The sequence below is a fragment of the Halichoeres trimaculatus genome, unplaced genomic scaffold (assembly GCF_033239565.1).
Source record: "Halichoeres trimaculatus isolate MK-OKI-2021-1 unplaced genomic scaffold, fHalTri1.1 fHalTri1_scaffold_20, whole genome shotgun sequence".
Taxonomy (NCBI): Eukaryota; Metazoa; Chordata; class Actinopteri; order Labriformes; family Labridae; genus Halichoeres; species Halichoeres trimaculatus.
This window is the reverse complement of record NW_027437198.1, coordinates 20716775-20736884: the sequence shown is the minus strand read 5'-3', so window position 1 is coordinate 20736884 and position 20110 is coordinate 20716775. Positions and strand designations below refer to the sequence as shown.

General features: G+C 40.6%; 1 protein-coding gene across 3 annotated transcripts in view; it reads left to right on the top strand.

Moving 5' to 3' along the window:
* The window catches only part of usp22 (ubiquitin specific peptidase 22), a 99222-nt gene that overhangs the window by 62618 nt on the left and 16494 nt on the right, over nucleotides 1-20110 (top strand). The window contains exons 1-3 of one of the 3 annotated variants that reach the window (XM_074696849.1): nucleotides 1962-2457; nucleotides 3328-3360; nucleotides 17879-18011. In XM_074696849.1, coding sequence (XP_074552950.1) covers nucleotides 2338-2457; nucleotides 3328-3360; nucleotides 17879-18011 — 286 coding nt within the window. In that variant the 5' untranslated portion in view covers nucleotides 1962-2337. Of the gene's footprint in view, nucleotides 1-1961; nucleotides 2458-3327; nucleotides 3361-17878; nucleotides 18012-20110 lie in introns of those variants that run through there. The other 2 variants (XM_074696850.1, XM_074696851.1) reach the window with 2 other exon arrangements.

Genomic DNA, 20110 nt, shown 5'->3' with positions numbered 1-20110 from the left:
TGTATACCTAAAAAAAGTATGAAGTCATGCTCCTGGTTCTCTAAATCAGAACAAAACTTGGGCTCAGAAATAGACACGTTAATGGTGACTATATATTGACCTGCAGTGCCCCCAAGTGGACAAACGTAAAAAGTAACCTTTAATTCATAATCACAAAAATAACAGCCGACAGTTTTTCTCAAGGTTTAAAGGGAAATCATAATTAAAGCATCCTGTCCCCTATACATGGAGGATGTTAGTAAGGACTTAAGTTAGTAAGGAAAGGATATTTCTGTGAAGATAATGAAGAACTCACCTTGGGCCAAAAGCTTGCAACACACCTTCTCCCTCCCAGGTGTACATCAAAAAGGTATCTACTCTAAAAATGCTCACTGTTTTACTCAAGTACAATGACCAGAATTATAATGGTGTTAGATTATAATATATGTTTTATTTGAAGCATTGCATTTGGGAAAGAAATGTTAGCTTTTCAAATCAAATTTGAACTTTGGTTAATTGTAAACAATATGTTATATGATAAATCAAACAATATTTGATCTTAATTTAGGGAAAAAAGATCCTTGCAATGTATCAAATGAAGCAACTGTAAACAGCTAACCCAAAAAGTGAATCTGGAGCAACTAGTTTGACATCCACATGACCTTTTTCAGGTCCACACCTGAGACTGTGGTCACATGCAGTATTTCTCCTACACCTGGTATTACAACTGTAACATCAAGAACAGAGGGTTGGGATACCCCAACCTTCTGTACTATAAATTATCCAGAGCTGTTGTTTGAAATGAGCGTAGGGCCCACTGTTTTTACTGCCACACACTGCTCATCTTCTGGCCTCAAACAGGAGGTTTCATAGCATCAGAATATGAGCCATAAGACTGTTAAACATCTTTGTCGAGTGGTAGATTGAGTGACATTGCTGACATTCAGCATCAGCATTCAGCATGTGACTATCTCTTAAGAGATAGTCACAGAGTTGCTTTTTTCTCATGGCATCGTCTTCTATTAAGTCTAATTCAACTATTACACAAGATACTTCATTTTAATGAAAGTAAGGATCTCAGGCAAAACAAGATACTCAAGATTCAAGATTCATTTTCTTTTCTTTTTGGAATGCCAAATCAACAATTTGCACAGGTTTTTGAATCAGAGTGATACATTTATTGCCAAAAAATTATTATTTTTATCCATGAATTATCACAAAATGTAAATCAAGTAAAGCAAATTATTATTTTTTTATTGAAAAATTACAGTAAGTCAGTTAGAATCCAGTCAACAATTGAATAAACAAATGAATGAATAAATAAATAAATGAATCACGACTGTATGACAGTCTTAGTTAATATATATTATGTATTATATAACTAAAAAAAAAAAAAAAAAAAAAAAAAAAAAAAGAAAGTTTGATTTTGAACTACATGCACCTTGTAACCACTAGGTGGTAGGCTTAAATTAATGATAAAAATTAACTTTCTCTAGGCATAACCTTACATGATACTACGGGACTTTGTGATGCTTTTATAAAACTATTTGCTTCATTTTCTCAATACATCACTTATCAAACATGAAAAGCAATCAACAACATAAAACTTTAATAATCATGAGTATGAATAATCTGATATATATTCTGTTATTCAAGTGAGAGGGGAGGTGATAATAAATCAACAATGATTGACATTAATCAGAAAAAAATGGTTCGTGATGAAAATAGCGTAAAATTCACCAAGAAGCTTGGATGTATCATAAAGTGTGAACCATTCAGGATTATGTCGTTGGATTTATCTGAATGTTAGTCGATTTCTATCAGAGGGAGGCGTTATTATGAAGCCAGTGTCATCGGCGTATCATATAGTTGCGTCCAAAATCCAGCGAAACGGAACACGCTGGGTTTCAAACCAAACGCACCCAAACTGCTGTAAAACTAACGTAGTGACGTAACGTCTTTGTGTTGGCAAATCACGATGTACGCTGGGCGGGCATTGTGAAGCTGTAGTTGAACGTTAGCAGGCTAACTAGAGAAAGAAAGCTAACTAATCGTGAGAGTGGAAGTGGAGCTAACGTTAATGGGAAAGGCAACTGTCATAACAGCCAGGGGAGCAGTAATTTCACTGGAGTGGTTCTTCTGTTAGATGACTCCATGAACAGATTCGTGGCTAGTTAATCAAAGACCGTGTTTATCAGATGTCCGAGGAGCATTTTGGATACTACACCGATTGTCCCATTTCCAAACGGAAACCATTTCTGGACAGGCAGTTCGTGCTAGCTAGCTAGCTAGCTAAGTGAATCATCCAGGAGACTTCTTATTGTCACCTATAAACCCAAACTGAATGTTTTGTCTGTCATGAGTCCGGCCGGGTGTTCCCATGTGAACGGTTATAAGGTGGATAATTGGAAACAAAACCTTCGAGTCATATACCAATGCTTTGTTTGGAGTGGTACTGCTGAGACGAGGAGACGCAAGGTAAAAACACAGGAACTGCACCGTTAGCTTATGAAACTTAAGTGAAGTAATTCAAATGTGGCTCAGAGAGACACAGCACAGGACAGCAAAATATGTTTCACATAAAGCACAACCACCGAGGGTCTTGAACAGAAGTGTGGTCTCAATAAAACTGTAATCATGCAGCAGTGCTGTAGCTAGTAGAATGGTTAGCCAGCTAGGATATCACCGGTATGTTAGCTAGCAAGACTGCTGCTGCTTGGTGAACTGCGGAGACTGGTTGCTACTCCGAAATCTTTACTGCCTATTTTATTTTTTTAGTTTTAGCTCAGGCATTAGTGAGTCAATCGGCAAGATAAGCAGTGAGGATCTGTTTAATAGATGCTGAGCAGTTAGCTGGAAGCTAAACTTAAGGTTTGGGGAGTTTGTACAGCGATGGGCTAACAACCACACCAAATGGACCCATTGTGCCTCTCCACACGCACACACTTGGTCCAAAGATTAGCGGTTCTCTCTTGAGTAACACGGGTCAGTGTTATTTTCTGAAATGGTTAGTCTCACGAGTTTGAAGGCTGGGACGTCAGCTGAGGACTTTATTGCTTGTTTCATTTGGGCTCTTCCCACACTTACCCGGCCTACACGGCTCCGAATAGCTCTTTGCAATGTGATGTCATTACTGGGCCGTGTTGCAGTTTCCCACCCCCTCTTTTTTCAGTCAACATGAACTTTTTTTTTTTGTTTGATTTGTGCTATGTTCATTTGGAAAGAAAACAACATGCCCTAATGTCCCTGTGACTTAGCATAACTTGTAGGTTGCTTGATTGTTGCACCAAGAAATCCATGCATTTTCTTATTTATGTCATATATTTTTATGTCCTTGTGATAAAATAGGTTCTTCAGAGTGATGCAGGATGGACAGAGTTGGTGAGTTGATGCTTATCCCCTCCCCATCTACACTGACATTCTGTAGGTAGATCAGGTGAATAAAGAGCTGGCTTGCTTTCTCCTCTCTTGCTCACCTGCCTGTGTGCCTCAGTGCCTTTTCATTTAACGGACGGAACACTAGATGTGAGTCTACGCAGCAGAAGAAACTGGCCCCATCTTTATAACTTCTGTGCTGTAGTCAGTAAGAATACCTGCTGCTGGGGTAGAGTGTGAGCAGATCAGCCAAACGCATGGATCAGTGACAGGAGAAGCATGTCAAAGGCAACTGGATAAACAAAATTCTTGATGCCCCCTTTGTTTAAAAGACTTGTTGTGAAGTGGTTAGGTGTAGACTTAGTATTTTCATAAACACTATCATCACTGTCTTTTGAATTCTGAATTATATCAGATGGAAAAGTTCAAGGGAGTTAGAAGTGTGATTCAACTGGTACTTTTCCTGATAGTCATACAAAAATGATGATTACAGAGACACAGTTAAACGTGTCAGATGTGCTTTCTATTACTCACTACCAATCAGTTCACGATGTTCTGCTCAGGCATGTTTAGCTGTTGAATAATTCCCCATTACAACCTCTCTTATCCTTCAGTTTTCTTTTTGTACATATAGTATTTGCAACATCCAGCTCTGACAATACTCATCATCTGATAACTGTAGATTTATAAAGAAATATAGTAGTTTTTACACCATATAACACACATGAACACTATTCCTCCTGGTTTAACTCTGGAGGAATGCAGAGCAGAGAAAACCATCAAGGTTAGATTGCTTTCAGAGATACATTTTGACCATTTGTGCTGGGCGCTGTACATTTTAGAGCTGCTTTTATCACTCGCCGACTTGTTGAATTATATTATATCCTGGATTGGTTGTCTGTTTGATCTACGCTATTGTTTTCTACGTACAGATAAGCACTGCTTTGTGCCACTGCATTGTAATACATCAGTGGCCTTGAAATCTTGAATATATATTATGTTACATGTTATATGTAATTTTATATCACAAACATGCCTTTCTGAGCCTCTAACATTAATTTTTTTTTTGTTTGGAATGAATACCAAATATAACATAAGGAAGAGAGGAGGAAGGAAGCTTCTGTTCAAATGACTGCAGAGTTGTTCTCTGCCTCCTGTAGTGCTCGAGACGCTGTATCAGGGTGTACCAGTCAATGCACCAATCTGTTACTCTGTTTTTTGCCCTCAAAGTTTTCTCTTGTCTCAGCTGAATTAAATTACCATTCCTGTCAGAACCAGTAAAGTCCTAGCATAGAATTTTGTAGCAGTCAAGATAAGTGAAATGCTGGCAATTGGTGTTATTCCACACAATATGTATTTTATCCCAGATGGTGTCAGAGAGATACTTTGTTTACGTGATGCTTCGATCTCAGTATTGGTGTAAAAAAAACAAACAGTTTCCAAAAATCTCTATATTTATCTCTGTAAAAAAGAAGCTGTGTCATTTCTTCTCTTGAAATTGTGCCCAAAAAGCGGTCAAGCTGTTGCATCTATGAACTCGGTTGTATCTGATTTTGTCGTGCAACAGCTGCTTAACATCTGTTGTGCTGTGTACCTCTGCCTTGCCGATCTGGACCCAGACACTTGGTGGAACAGGTGACTGATGGAGAGAGAATGAGAGGGAGGCTCCAGAATACAGCGTTGCTTAAATGCACTGTAGGATGCGGCTGTATGAGAGCCCTGTGATGCACACCCTCTTCACTTAGGCTCCTACCCACCTGACTAATCTGACATGCAGAGCAGGTGGAGTGCTGCTCCGGTGGCATTCAGCCATTGCAATCTCACGAGGTGCGGTAGTCTTGCATCTCTGATGGAGTGGGTTGAAAACACATACAGAAATTCTGCATCTGTCTTAGCAGTGTCAAAATATGTGTTTGATAGATGGCAGCTACAATGAAGAGTGCTCTGATGTTTGATGATGAAAAAGACAGTGGTGCTAAATACAAAGTAGACATCAACATAAAAACGCAGTTGGTTGAAAGAATCTGCCATCAGGACAGAGATAGGAAAGATGAGGTTTGATGTAGTATTTTATTAGCTCTTGCCTCCTATCCTTCCTCTTTCCCTTTCCTTTTTTCTATATTCTTCCTTAAGTCTGTCCTCAGCATCCCTGCAAGCTGTCACCCTCCGTACCTCAGGCTAAAATCAATGTCCTGGCAATGTGCAGGGACAGAGGTGGAAAATCTGTCACCTGCTCAGCATGCACAATGAGAAACAACCGACACGAGAAGCAAAAGGCAGAATGGATGTCAGAGATGTGTCGTGCAGAGATGATATTATGGGATGTGTCACTTGGTATCATCCGTTGGGAAATGTTTGGATAATTGTTTGACAAGAGGAAGGTTGTGGTTTGAGTCCCTAGCTGGGCAGTCTGTGAGGAGTATGCATGTTCCTGTGCATGCGTGGGTACTTCCTCCCACAGTCCAAAAACATGTCTGGTTAATTTGTGGCTCCAGATTGTTGAAAGTGTTATTGGCGTCTTTATTTGTTAGACGACCTGTTGAGCGTGTAACCTACCTCTTGCTCTGTGACAGCTGGGATAGGCTCCACCCCTCTGTGATGGTGGAATATAACTGTTGAAAGAACATTTTCTTCTTTGTGAAATGCTCTGAGCATGTGAGTTTATATTGTTGCCGTTGCACACAAGTGACAGCCTGAAATTGTGTGCTTACACTTCACTTGATGACAAATGCGATGTTGTCATGGACTCTTTTGGCCCTCCGCTCTGATTTGATTTTGTCTTAATCATCCTGTTTGTACAAACACTAATGACACCCAAATAAATTCCTAATTCGACAAGGCAAGTCTCCATGGAGAAAACGATTACATGCAAATTGAGCAGTGTATTAAAGATACCCCGCTAAGAAAGATGAAACGAATACACAAGAATACAGATTTTCTTTCCTTTGATGCTAAATGACATTGAGTATACGAAATATCTCTGATGTTTTCTCTCTAGCTTCACTGTATTGCTTATGATTAAGGTGTGCGACATGTCAAGTGCTGTGAGTTAGCAGAAAGGTTCAGATTGGCCACTCCATTTAGCTAGCCAGAGGGGCTACACCCGCTGTCACTTTGTGTCATGTAACAGAAATTGCCTCCTTCAGATTGCAGAGGAGGAACTATTTTTCTCTCACGTAGTTCCCCTTCAATTTTCCTCGGTCTTTACTTTGATCCCTGTCTTTTCATGTATTATTGCTGAGAGTGTATGTTTAGTGAGCGATTGCCTGGCACGCAAGGCTTTGTCTGAACAGATTTCTTATCTTTTCCTCTCTTAATTGAGATTCATGTTCCTCCAGATTGCTAAGTGCCATTAAAGCTGCGTTGCTGAGAAGATGTCTGCACAGCTCGTGGGTAGAAACCTGCCCTTCATTTTAACAGTTGAATTCATTCTCCTGTATAGGCCCAGCCCTGATCATATTCATAATTTATACTTTGTGAATGGCTTTGGTTGTAGACAGATAGTGTGAATATTCATGCAGGTTATTTATTTTGCATGTTCTGGTCCATGCAGCTCAATAGACTGCCGTTTTACTATCTGGAAAACAAGGTTATATGTAAAACAGTGGACCCATGAAGGGATCTACCGTAGCGTTAAAGCAGAGCTATTATCTTAGGTTGAGTGGAAATAAGACGGGATGAAAGCAGGACGGGTGGGGCTGGAAGAATTTTACTGCCATAAAGTGCTTTGAAGAATCGCTGTCACTTTGATTAAAGGGGTAAGGGTCGTGATTAGAGAGCTGACTGAAGTCAACCTTTTTTATCTCGTGGTTTTCATAAATCATATATGATCAGAGGAATCTACCCACCACCCCCTCCCCATACCCTGACACACTCACACACATACCTATTTCCCACCGGTCCCTTTCCTGTGCGTACAGGAAAGATGAGAGAGAAATTGCTCGCTAGATGTTGCAATGATTTTCAAAGGTTGAAAAATGGATAAATCACCAACCTTGACATTCATTTCTTTCAGTCACCTTTCTCTCCATACATACACACACACACATACAAAACACAAAACGCACCAACTAACGCACAGCCAATCCCAGGGAGCGGCTGATTCCTGTGCTGTGAGCAGATCTCTCCGTCAGATCAGTCTCCCATCGCATCACAAGCTTCCACCCTGACTCATCAGCATACGTTTGTAGCATCAGGATTTTTTTTCCTCCAGCCTTTTCATAGCCTCTGCTTGCTCCTCTTCTGCACTCACTCCCACGCCTTTTTCTTGCTCCTTTTCTCGGCTTTCACTTTTTTTTTCAAACTGAAGTCAACCCACAATTCTCATCTGCCTCTGAATTTTCCTGCAAGTTCCATGCAAAAATGCACACACGTTATTTTTTATCCTTATACTGTACTTACATTTTTGAACATTCTCTTCATCATTGAACCACAAGATGTCTTTTTTTATTCACAGAAGTTTTAATATGAAATTCATGTTGAACTAGCCAAGCCTCAAACTCATTCATTCTCCCTGCTCCCCATTATGTCCTCTCCCCTCACCCTCCTGCCTCTTAGACAACACTTAGTGGGTTGGATGATGTCAGACTTTGCTTCCTGGCCTCCATCCAGCCCTATCTCCCCGATGTCTGTGCACTCTCAGTCACTCCCAAGTCATGTCCGATGTGGCTTTCGCTCTGTCAGTCACTATAGCTGTGGCTGAATGACTCAGACTAGACAAATAGCACAAGGTCTGTGACCTCCTTCCCGGAGTAATCGCGGGCCCGGTGTGTCACCTTGTGGGGGCCTTCTTTTGCAAACCATTTCCTTGATTTTTTTTCCCCCTTAACAAACCTAGCCTCTCATATGTGTTCAGCATTTCTTTTTTTAAATATATAGGTGCTAAAATGTGTTTGAGGTTAGTCATTGTACTCAGTGAGCTGGATGTACTCTGAAGCAGCGCTTTCATCCTTGCAGATTGGAGGTGCTAAAGGAGAGAAAATGCTTTGGTACAACTTTGAGTGAGAGTGTTGTCACTTTCTGTGCTTAAGCAATCATCCCTAAAGGAAAAACTCTCAGCAAGGGGGGCAAAGTGCTGGAAATATAGTGGCAAGCAAAGTATTAAAGGCTGCATATAACATTTTATCATTTACTAGAAGATTTTTATTTTTTTTATTTTGTTAATCATTATTATTTCATTTTTCTGTAAATATTCATTTTTTATTTTTTGTTTTATTTTATTCTATTTTAATATAATTATTTTTCTATATTCATTTTGCACATTTTTACATTTAATTTCTTTACTTTTTCTATGTTCCGTCCGCATTTTCATTATTTTCTTGTTTATTGTTAGCACTAGGGCTGCAGCTATCGAATATTTTAGTATTCGAGTATTCTATGGAAAATCCCATCAATTAATCGAGTAATTGGATGAAATACATTTTTGTTTAGTTAAAGAGCAGTTATTCTTTTAAATGAAAATCTTTCTCTTTAAGAACTAGAATTTTCTGATACAGCATGTCAATAAGAGCACTTGCTTTGGTAGCTCCAAAATTTGTAAACACACTTTGACACATTTTTTGTGCCTTGTACATCTCATCAAATGTTGTGGACCCAAATGGCACCCGTTTCGTAAATTGACCCATTAGTCTCCAAACTTCAGAAAAGAAGCTAGATTTGTTGCTAGTTGCAATTTTGTATAAGAGGTAGCTTGAGGGGTCTGAAAACTCTCTTAATATGGCCTCAGCTCTATTTGAAATACCACTCTTTGATCTTTTTAAAGATTAAACAATTCCTCGAGGTGGAGAAAATTACTTGAGTATTTTTTGTAATCGAGTACCTCGAATCATTCGAGGAATCGTTTCAGCTCTAGTTGGCACCAACACACCAAGACAAATTCTTGTGCAAATGTACTCGGCAACAAAACTTGATTCTGATTTTGAAATAGAATACCATGTTATATTGTAGCTGAAAAGGTCTTTGTCAAAATATGTACTCAGTACCATAGCGCTATCATACAAGGTGATTAGTTTTTGTAAACATACAGTGTGGGTGATGAGGGATGAGCTCATTACTGTGTAAGGAGCATCCAGCTCCTCTGCCATCCGTTTGCCCAAACAGCCTTTAGAAAGAAATAACTGCTTCAAAGCATGCTGGTCATGGTGCAAGCCAGCCAATGAGGCTGCTGTCCAGCCCACCCTTAGAACCACCATCTGGCTAATGAGCTGTCAATCACTCTCTAGGGGCCAGCCAAGCCCAAAACCAAAGAGGCGATCAATCTTTCCTGGTGTGGACACTCAATTATTCCCCATTGTGAAAACCTCGGCCTCAAGTGACGGCTTTTCTTAGGACACAGCATTTTATCTGGAAGTGGTTCTCTGTCCTTGTAAAAGAGGTGAAAAATGTGTCTCCAGACCTGTGCTTGATAATTTATTACTTCAGGTTTGCTCTAAATATACTCACCTTTAAAACCTGTAGTTCACTAATAGCCCCACTGTGGCTCTAATCTGTGGGTTGTGCTCATAGATCTTCCCTTAGGCAATGTTAGTGACCAGTGGACTCTGATTCAGTGAAACTGAGTGAAGAACATGCAAGTCCCAGTGGGCCCGTGGGTGTCAATCACATCACCTCCTCTTGAAGGGCTGCGACAATATGCTACTCTCTCGATTCCATTCTGTTTTTAATTTTTGCGATTTTTAGTTTGCTTTTTTAACACCAGACCATGTGAAAAAGTAAAATGACGATGATGTCTACAGACTATATCAGGAGCGCTTCTTTCCCATAAAATGCACATCACGTGAGTCAGAGAGAAACATTTCAACATCTGCTGGAGAAAAGTGGTAACTCTTTTACAATCCAGTTTATAAACAAAGACTGAAATTAAGAATTTAAATTTGAAAAAATTTTTTTGTTTGACTGATCCTGCTTTTGATGTTGTCAAACAAAAAAATTCTGATATTTCGATTTTCGATTTCTTCTCCCACCCTTACCCTCTTGGTTGAATTTGTGTGGGTGGCTGTGGGCGTCTGGTTGCTGCAAGGTTTGATGAATGATCAAGCGGCCTTTTGTTGAGCTGGAGCTAGACTGTTAGCCATCTGTGCAGACAAACACACTGCTGACTGAATTTTCTCTTTTGCTTGTCAACATTTTAACATTTCAGCCTGGGTCGCTCCACACTCTGGTAAAGAGGGTAAATGTTGTCTTGTACCTGAGCGAGCGGCCTTTCTGATCATGTGTGTAAGCTTCTGGTCCTGGGTTTCACTTCTCTGCTTGGACACAGATTATTCTCTCAAACCACAGTCTGTAACTGTAACTTTTTTTTACTGAACTTTCAGGAGGGGGAAATATTTTAGCTACCCCCCACTCTTTGATCTCTGGAAATCAAGAGAGCACAAGTGCCTAACTAAGTGATCTTAATCAGATCTACACATTCACGCCTCTGTTAATCCATCCCATGTGCTGCACACCCTGTTGTATCACACCACCCTGAGAAACAGAAAACAGAATTTCTGATCACAGCGTTAAAGCTACTCCACTGTGAGTATTTCAGTTAGTTCCACTTTGTCCACATTTCATCCAGTTTTATTTCTTTTCTACAGATGGAAAATAGCTTGAATCCACTGGCTGGGGGTTCGTGGTCTAGCTGTAATGTCCTTAAAGCGGTTTGTGTGACAGTATGAGGCCAAACTACACACTCCCTCATCCCTCCTCCTATTCAGATTCATTTGGATGAGGTGGGAATACATTCTTCTCACGCAAAGTCCACACAGCATGTCATTGTCAAGTGAGGTTACAATGAGCTGATGGAGGATGGAAGTGAAAAGAGAATAGAGTAAGGTTCATATTGTGTGTGTGTGTGTGTGTGTGTGTGTGTGTGCGCGCGCGTCTCTGGGGCTGCGTACTGAGACTGCGTTTTGCAGGCCAGGAATTCTCATGTGGAGATAGTAGGAATGAAGTGGGGGGATGCTGGGTAACAACATCATCCTGCCAAGGCGGCACTGACAGGCTGCAGCCCCACGGGGTCAGTCGATAGCGCGGTTCTGAAGCTTCACCATTAGTTTCCTTCCCCAGCCTCCTTTGGCTTATTCAAAGCAGAAACCAGAACAGAAAGCTTCCTGGCTTTGTCTGTGAATAAGCCTATGCAGATCTCATGCATCTTTTTCCTGTGCAGCACGCATGTCAGCCATTGTTAATTCTCTGTATGCATGAGCATGTGTGTGTAGAGAAGCATGCGCAGGCTTATGAGTGCTGTGGTGAGTCACTGCTCTCATATAGCTGCGCTCTCTGCTCTGTATTGACTCTCCCCTCCCCGGTCTGTTCTTTGCAGCAGCAGGAGCGTGCTCAGTAGAGCCAGACCTTTGTCCACATCATTATCGTCCCCGTCTTCCTCCTCTCCTACTCAGTTACAGCTCATCGCTTTACTTGATCTGTTTGAACGTATAAACACATTATTCTAAATGCGGAAGGAGGAATAACACTGTCAGGTTGAAAGGATGCATGAAGTGATGGAGGTCTGTGGAGCAAGGAGGATCCACGCTGGAGTTCAGGATGAGTGTTAGCTGATGGACATTCATGTTTTCAATAAGAAAACAAAGCATGTAATTTGACCTTAACCTCATGTAAAATATATTGGAGATCTTCTTATACAGCTCATGCCTTTCAGCATCCCTCAATCAACAGCTTCGTACATTAGCAGGGGTCGTTCCCCCGGACGCTGAGCCCAGCCTAAATGCCTCCAACATCCTAGATAGGAGGGGCACAAACTTGAGCTTGCTACCTGTTTGACACTTGTTCCAGTCATCTGAGCCAGCGCTTGATCAATACCTGATCTAATAGAACATTAAAAGACCCAGAGAGATGTAGGGACTGCTGACACAGAGGAATAGACAGGCTGTGAACCACGGTAAGAGGTTGAGAGCACACAGAAGACAGTGAAGGGAGGGGGGGGCAGAGATAGATTTTCTGCCCGCTAAAGGGGTGTTAAAGCAGGGGAGGAGGGTGAAGAGGAGGGCAAGGCGTGGCACTGGCAGGGTTTCTTGTTTTTTACTTGGAGTAGTGGTGCAATGGAGGGATGGGGACTTACGAAATCAAAAGATGCTGCTAAAACACGTATTCGTACATGAAGCATGGCCTGTTCCTTTCTGCTTTTGTATTAGCATGATGGGTTGCATTTACACTCTGCAAGTCATTCCACAAGCTCTACACCTTTTTATCTCCCCTGTGTGCCTCTTTTCTCTCAGCATGCAAATGCAACAAGCTACGTGCCGAAATGAAATTCTCTTGATCTTGTGTTTGGTGACCTTGAACAATTTGTTTCCTCTCAGAAAAGCCTCCATCACAGATTGTGTGCTACCGGTCTCTCACACAGCCGTATAAAGCTGGCTGGCTCACACACCAATATGAATAAAAACAGAGCTTAGGGTCTGCCACCCTGAATATCCCCTCTACTGCATTGTCATCACAATTTTGCTCACGCCTACCAATGCTCAGCTAAAACACACACCAGGCTGTGAGTTTTGCAGCCCGTCTCTGCTGCAGTGCATTGTGGCATATTTCTGGTGTTGCCTGTAACATCACTGTCCCTCCTGCTTGCAAATAGATGTTGTATTTTTACTATGTCCTCTCTCAGTCTTTCTGTGCATAAAGGAGTCTGCAAATACTGTAACACCAGTCGCACACTCACTTGCTTCTGCAGATTTATTAATCATTTACACCCACATATGAGCTCTTCATATTTTCTCTTTTAGCTCTGAGAGAAAATGATTTTTTTGTATATAAGAAGTAAATTAGCCAAGGACAGCTTAGTCAACACCTTTGGAAGACATTTGTTTGAAACACTGTTCCAGAGCTTTAAAAATAAGACAGCAGTGCAGGATATTCGCCAGATCCTGTATCAAAACACTAGATTGGTGATGAACAACTCATTGTTGGGGCAGATTCATGGAGTAGAATCATTTAACCTTGTTAGATGCCATTATTTACATCAATTGTATACTGTATGTTATCAGTGCAATGGTATGTATATATTATCTTGGCATGCTATGTCCAAACAGCAACCTACAGTTAGAAATATGAGGCAGTGTGAGAATGCTAAAAGACTGCAGTTCGTCGAGTGTCCACTTGAGGCTGGCTCCAGTACCCGAAACCATACACACCAAACCAAAAAAAGCCATTTTCACAGCAGAAGCTAACATGTTAACAGCATGGCACAGAAATGACTTAAGTCTCAATAGCTAATCTCCAATGGCAAACACTGTGTCAGGTTAAGGTCCCTTTTTTTTTTTTTTAATTTTAACTCAGCAGTGTTGAGGATATTAGGATGACAAGTTTATACATCAGAGGCATAGTACTGCTGACTGATAAGCGAGTGCCCTATGCTGTTGGCGAATGGGGTCAAAACCTGCCCCATTTTCAATATGGCTGCTGCTGATGATGCTTCAAAACTTCTTGTTTGAAACAGATGGATGATGTCATGGAGACTTTGTCAATCTATTATGCCAGCAGTCTGGACCGGTTCAATGTCAGACAATTTTTTCACAGACCGGCCCTTTTCTGTCTCTTAACTGGCTCTGGCCTGTCCATAGAAACTTTTCAGAGATGTTTGTTTTTTTTGTCTGTTTTGCTAGCTTTTGGGTTTGTCACCAAGACTGAGTCATTGAGAGGTATGACAGAGAGAATCCGGTCACTTTTCAAAATAAAACATCATTCAGGACCAGATAATAAATCAAACTGAAATGAAGTTAGTTCAGTATATTTAATGTTCAGCCCAGTACCAATCGACCCACAGACCAGTACTGGTCCACAGCCCGGGAGTTGGGGACCACTGTATTTTACAGTCTTTTGCTGATACACACCATAAAGGGAGCTAACAGAGAGGCTCACTGGTGTGGCGATATGACACACTTGTTTTCCCAAATTTGTGGTTGTTGCTAGAAGGGCGGCATAGAATCAAGCACCTCAAGAGTCCTTGTGTGAAGTTAATGCAATCAGTTCAACCAAACAATTACTGAAGCTGAAAATGAAGCAGTCAATTTTTTATCTGCATAGACATGAGAAACTTACCACTGATTTGAAGGCTAGAAAACTAACAGAAGCTCTCTGGACAGGTGAAGAATAATAAAGTACATGCTAATGCTAAATCATGGCTCATAAATTCAGAGGTACACATAAGAGTGAGATTGATTTACAATCAGCTGGTTGATTATTCAGGTCCACTAATGGCTCTTTGAAATAATCAGTGATGGCCAGGGCCTGCACTTCTGAGGCTGATGTCCCCATCATGTTTTCTAATTAATAACACATTTGCGAAACTCAATTTACAGTCTAAGTCCAAGACAGTAACTAGCTAGTGTTCGGTACAAACACAGGTTTCATGTAGAACAATGTGGCTAAATATTTCTTCTGGTTTGAATATCAGCCATGTTCCGAAATGTATTGCCCAATGTTATTTTCAATTTCAATAGTTGATGAAATGTATTTCAAATAAATATGTTACATGCTGAGATGACTAAACCAAATTTTTTACATTTTCAATTTTTCTAAAATTAATTACAATTATTCATGTGTTACTATTTTTTTTTAAATTTATTTATGAAATGCAGAACAACAGCCACATTAACAACAATGTGATGCCTCTTTACTTCATCCAAACTTGAGCGAAGCTGGGTGGTAGAGTTTTGCATATCCAAAAGGGAATCCACCGACTATAGGCTTCAAAACTCTGTATCAGGAACAAATGGGTGACATCACAGACACTACGTCCATGAATTGGACAGTCTGTGATTTATACTGCACTTTTTGTTACAAAAGGGTCTAGTGTCCACCCAAAAGTTGTTCAAATCCAAGGTCCCCACTCCCCACTGACTGAAAGATAGGAACGCCACACATAAAGCATGAGTAGTCCATCATGTTGGCCATAGAAATAACGGTTTCAGTGCATTAATTTTATGAACCCATAAAATTACAGCAGATAGATTCAAATTATTTTACCTGTGATCAGTTTTGTGTGTTAAGCTGCTGTAGCTGGATGTCGTAAACATAACATCTATTTACACCAAAGAGTTCAGGTGATTAGCTAATACTTCAACTACATTGGATTAGAAAATATATGGATACTGGTATGGGTTTTTGGCCTTGAAATGTTTCTGTATTTGTTACATTATGTTGATTTTTATGGGATCTACAAACTCTCTAATGAATCATTAAGTCAGCCTAACTGTTGTGCCTTTTGATTTTGAGGTTTTTATCATCTTGATGTCTAATCTGTTCCACATACTCGTTAGTGTTGAGTATCATCAAGAGAAAGGAAGTGAAACTGACTGGTACAAGCTATTTCATTTCTCGGCAACAATAAGCGTTAATGTTTTTCAGACAGTATCAGGTTGTACTATTGTATCCCCTGTAAAAAGATAGCTAAAGGCAGACAATTCAGTTCAGGGTTGTTGGGTTCATATCCAAAAGCTTAGGCTAGGTGTAGGTGTGAGTGAATATATGGGTTGGTTTCACACCTCTCCACTCATCATTGTGTTTCACACTTTTTCTTTGGTCTTTCCTGTGTGAGTGGTAGAGTCGTTGCAGCAGGTCCGAACCTTGAAAGGCTTTGATTAGATAGCTCTCCATCCCTGCTTATTCAACTTAAAATCCCATTATAGATGCAGGCTTGCAGACTACTCTTTGTGTTAATTTCCTTTAAAGCGTTGAGTATCTTGAATGCTGAAAGGTTTTGCATTTGCTGATGTACTTACTTTGTTTTTTTTTTATCATCCATTTTATGGCATGAAGTCTAAATTCTGTACATTTAATATAAGCTTTTAGGAGTATTTCCCAGGTACATTATGGAGAATTACTGTGCTGGACATTCCGACGAAATACTTTTTGATTTCCAGTGGAAAAAGCTGGTGGAACAGGTGAATGGTCTGTATTGAGTCCTTGCTTTTTTGTGTTTTTCCCTTCCTAAGATCAGCTCCTTCAACATTGAAAGCTAAAGTTTGGACCTACCAATTCCAAAAGATTCATGCAACCATTGGAGCTGACAACATGTCAAAATGGTGAAGGCAACATGTTTCCGCGTATCATACAGCAACTAGAAAAGCACTCAGAGAGCGCAGAACCTCCGTCAAGCATATTGTGATCCTCACACAACAGTTTAGTCCTACTTTAATGTTATACTCCCTTCCAGCAGACTGTCTGCTACAATTTGGTGTTAGTTGCGGGTTTGTGCGATAATTTGTTACCTGACAGTGTTCATATTTCACATTCCAGATCTTAGTATCCAGAATATTGCCAGGATCTGGAAAATACTTTAACATGTCGGAAATTATGGTGACCTTGTCTTGTATTGTTTTGCAAAGCAATCCGTCCATTTATTGTTGTGAGTTATACACACATATGGAGAAAACGGCCCTATCTCACAATGATAAAGAATCTTTTAGAAAAGTCCTGGATCCAGGCGGTGATCGGGATTACCACCAAACTTTCACCACTTCTTCCTTATCCCATTTTGAACATTTGCTGAAAATTTAATCAAGATCCAACCGTCACTTTTTGAGTAATGTTCACAGACAGACAAACTCTCCCAAAAACACAACCTTCTTGGTGGAGGTAAATATTACAAGAAAGGATAGAGTCCAATCATGCTTTGAGTTGCATGAAGGAAAACGCTCTGCCTTAAAATTCCCGGTAGCTGTCAGATGGGGTGTACAGTGTTACTGCGCAGCAATTGTTAAGTAACAATGTAAAGGCACCAAAGCAAGCATTCGTGTCCCATGGGTGCTGTGTTTTTACTGCTGTCTGATCCTCCTCCGGCCACAAAGTCTGCTTGAACAAATAGATAGAATCAAGTGACTCACAAAGGTTTTGCAGTTTGTCAGATAATCTCACCTCCTCACTCCGAAGCATGCTTCTTTTTATTATAATAACACAGATGGTACACACAGATCAGTTTGTCTCAAATTTTCCAGATCCATTAACCTTCACTGGTCTGATTATCAGGTCATGTCATCATCTCTATGCATTTTGTTTTACATTACTGCAGTTAGTATGTCCATGTAGGGCCTACATCAGCAGGTTTATCAAGATGTTAGGCACTTTTTTTGTTTAAACTCTTTGGTTACCTGTGCTGTAGCCAAGCAAAACACACAAACCTCAGCTGTTAGTGTGTGCTTCGACTCAATTTTGTCCCCTATCTCTTGTATGTCACCCAAGCATTAAATCCCATCAAGCTCTGCATGTGTTAGAGAGTGAGATTCACTGTGGAATATGTTGTTATTCAACTGAGCTGGATTTGTCAACAGAACGAGCAATCTTTAGTCTGTCCCCGTATCGGGTCTCTTCAAGCACGGTGTCTGCGAAGTGTTTGTGCGACTGCCTGAAAGATAGCAATCTAATTCAGCTGCCAGGGAGTTCCACTCTGGCGGCCTATGCGCTCTACATTTTAGCTCTGGGCTCTGCCCTGCTGCTGAGGTGTTTCTAACCATACTGACTGTCCTCTTGTGTTTTTTCTTTGTGCTCTCCACACCTTTCCCCTTATCCCCTCTATGCTTTGCAGGCCAAGTCCTGCATCTGTCACATGTGTGGCGCCCACCTGAACCGACTCCACTCTTGTCTGTACTGCGTCTTTTTCGGCTGTTTTACGAAGAAACACATCCACGAGCACGCCAAAAACAAGAGACATAACCTAGGTAAGTTCCTAACACACTCGCAAATGTTAAAGAAGTGATCCTGTCTAAGTCACAACTTGTTCTTTTCAGAACTCATTTAACATGAAAAAAAGTCAATAACCCTGTTTCACTGAACGGTCATATCAATACTGCCGTGGCTTAGTCTCATCACGTCAGGCCTCACATTCACATGCACCCCAGTGGCCCGCTGCAGCATCAGCTATTATCAGTGAAGGATTACAGCATTACTTTTGGCAACTTCCTCCTCAGAGCTGACAGAGAGCTAAACCTCTCTGCACATTAGCATTCTGGTGGGAGCGCCTTATCCAGTCAAATGTCATGGGTTTAAGTTTGAACCCTCCCCTTCATGTAGCAGCAGGGGAGGGGTAGACATTGCTAATCCACAGCTGTGAGAAAGCCTTGCCTCAACCTCACATGCTAATTATGCTAAAAAAGACAATGGCGCTAATTAGCAAGACTTTGATATTACTCTTGCAGGGACATCTAAATATAGGGACAGGGCAGTCGGGAGAAGAAAGTACTATTTTGTGAATGACTTTATCTTATTTAATGGATTTCAACAGTTTGGTTACGCACTCACACCCCGTGTGGACGGCTACAGAGTTAATTAGCTTTGAGCTTTCCACAGGAGCCTCTCTGACACTGAATAATTTGATTAAAGGTGAAGAGGAACAGAGTGCCAAACTCCCCTGCCTACTACACAGAAAATATTCCTCTCAGGACTGTTTCCTGTATTCACCCTTTTTCCTTTCAACTGGACTCCCAAAGACTCGTACCATGCTTTCTTAAGTCATTTTTGCGTTCTCTGGATTCTTTATACACCTTTGTTTACAACTTCTTCTCATGTTATTTTTGTCCTATTTCTTTTTTAATTTTTTTGGCATCTTCTTTGATGAAGTGACAAACTTTCCAAAATAATTGAGACAATATATGAAAGTAAGGTAAGAAAAGTAAATTCAGCACACAATAGGGGTAGGTAGATTTTTCTTGTTCAAAAATCTTTTTTTTTTTTTTTCCAATTTAAATCCTTCATTTGAGTCTTGGTTTATGAGCTAGGTTGGAAAATAGTTAAGATGTCAGATCCCCTGGATAAGGGGCCGTTTACACAACAAAGCTTTTAGGGTGAAACGCAGAAGTAGCGTTGTGTTTTAACCTGGTGTTTACATGGAAACAGCGTTTTAGCCGACCTAAGACGCAAACTTTTGAAAAGTGGAATTTTTCTTAAACGCTGTAAACGCCACCATTGCCATGTAAACAGTAAGCTGGTGTTTACAGCGGAAACGCTGATGTCACGCTCCGCTTCGCACAAGCGCTTACAACAGTCCGACAGTACCATTGTTACGATCGTCGCAGACTACCATGTTGTCCATGTGCTGCTCAATCTGCTGAATCTGCTGACTGTCTTTCAACAAAATGCGCATCTGTTACTCCACTTCTGCTCTTAGTATTCCCCAATACACCAGATGATCGGCTCAACTCTACTTCGATGGACATCTCCCAAGAGGGGCTTCTGGACAAGACAGTTATAGCGCCACCGACAGGCCTGGCATGCTTACTACAGAGTTTTCAGTCCCAGATTTTTTTCACTACGTTCTAGCATTTTCAGATGAAACGTCCTGCAAACTGGGCCTAAGTCTTAAAAACTGGATCAAATGTGATGTGCATACTTTGGAGAAAATATGGCTCCTGATAACGTCTGTAGACATCATCATCGTTCAACTTTTTCACTCATTCTGGTGTTCAAAAAAGCAAACTTAAAAGAAATCAGAACTGGCCAAAAACTGGAATGTACATTCCTTCCAGAATCAAACCGGAAGACAAGCGCAGGATTTTCTAATTGATGAAAAAACATTCAGACTTTATAACTGCAGAAGGATAACTTATGAAATATTATAATTGAAAATGTGTTTGTTTTGAAGAAGTTAAATGCTGTTTTGTATTTGATGCCTTGGTGCAACTTAATTTTTCAAGTGCTGCACTCTTTTACTCTAGAAAGACTGCTTCAATTTCAATGGTATTTTAATGACTTTGTAATATTTTCGGCAAAGTTCCAGCTTCCTAGGAAACATGGCAAACTTTTAAAATCCCACGCTGCCACA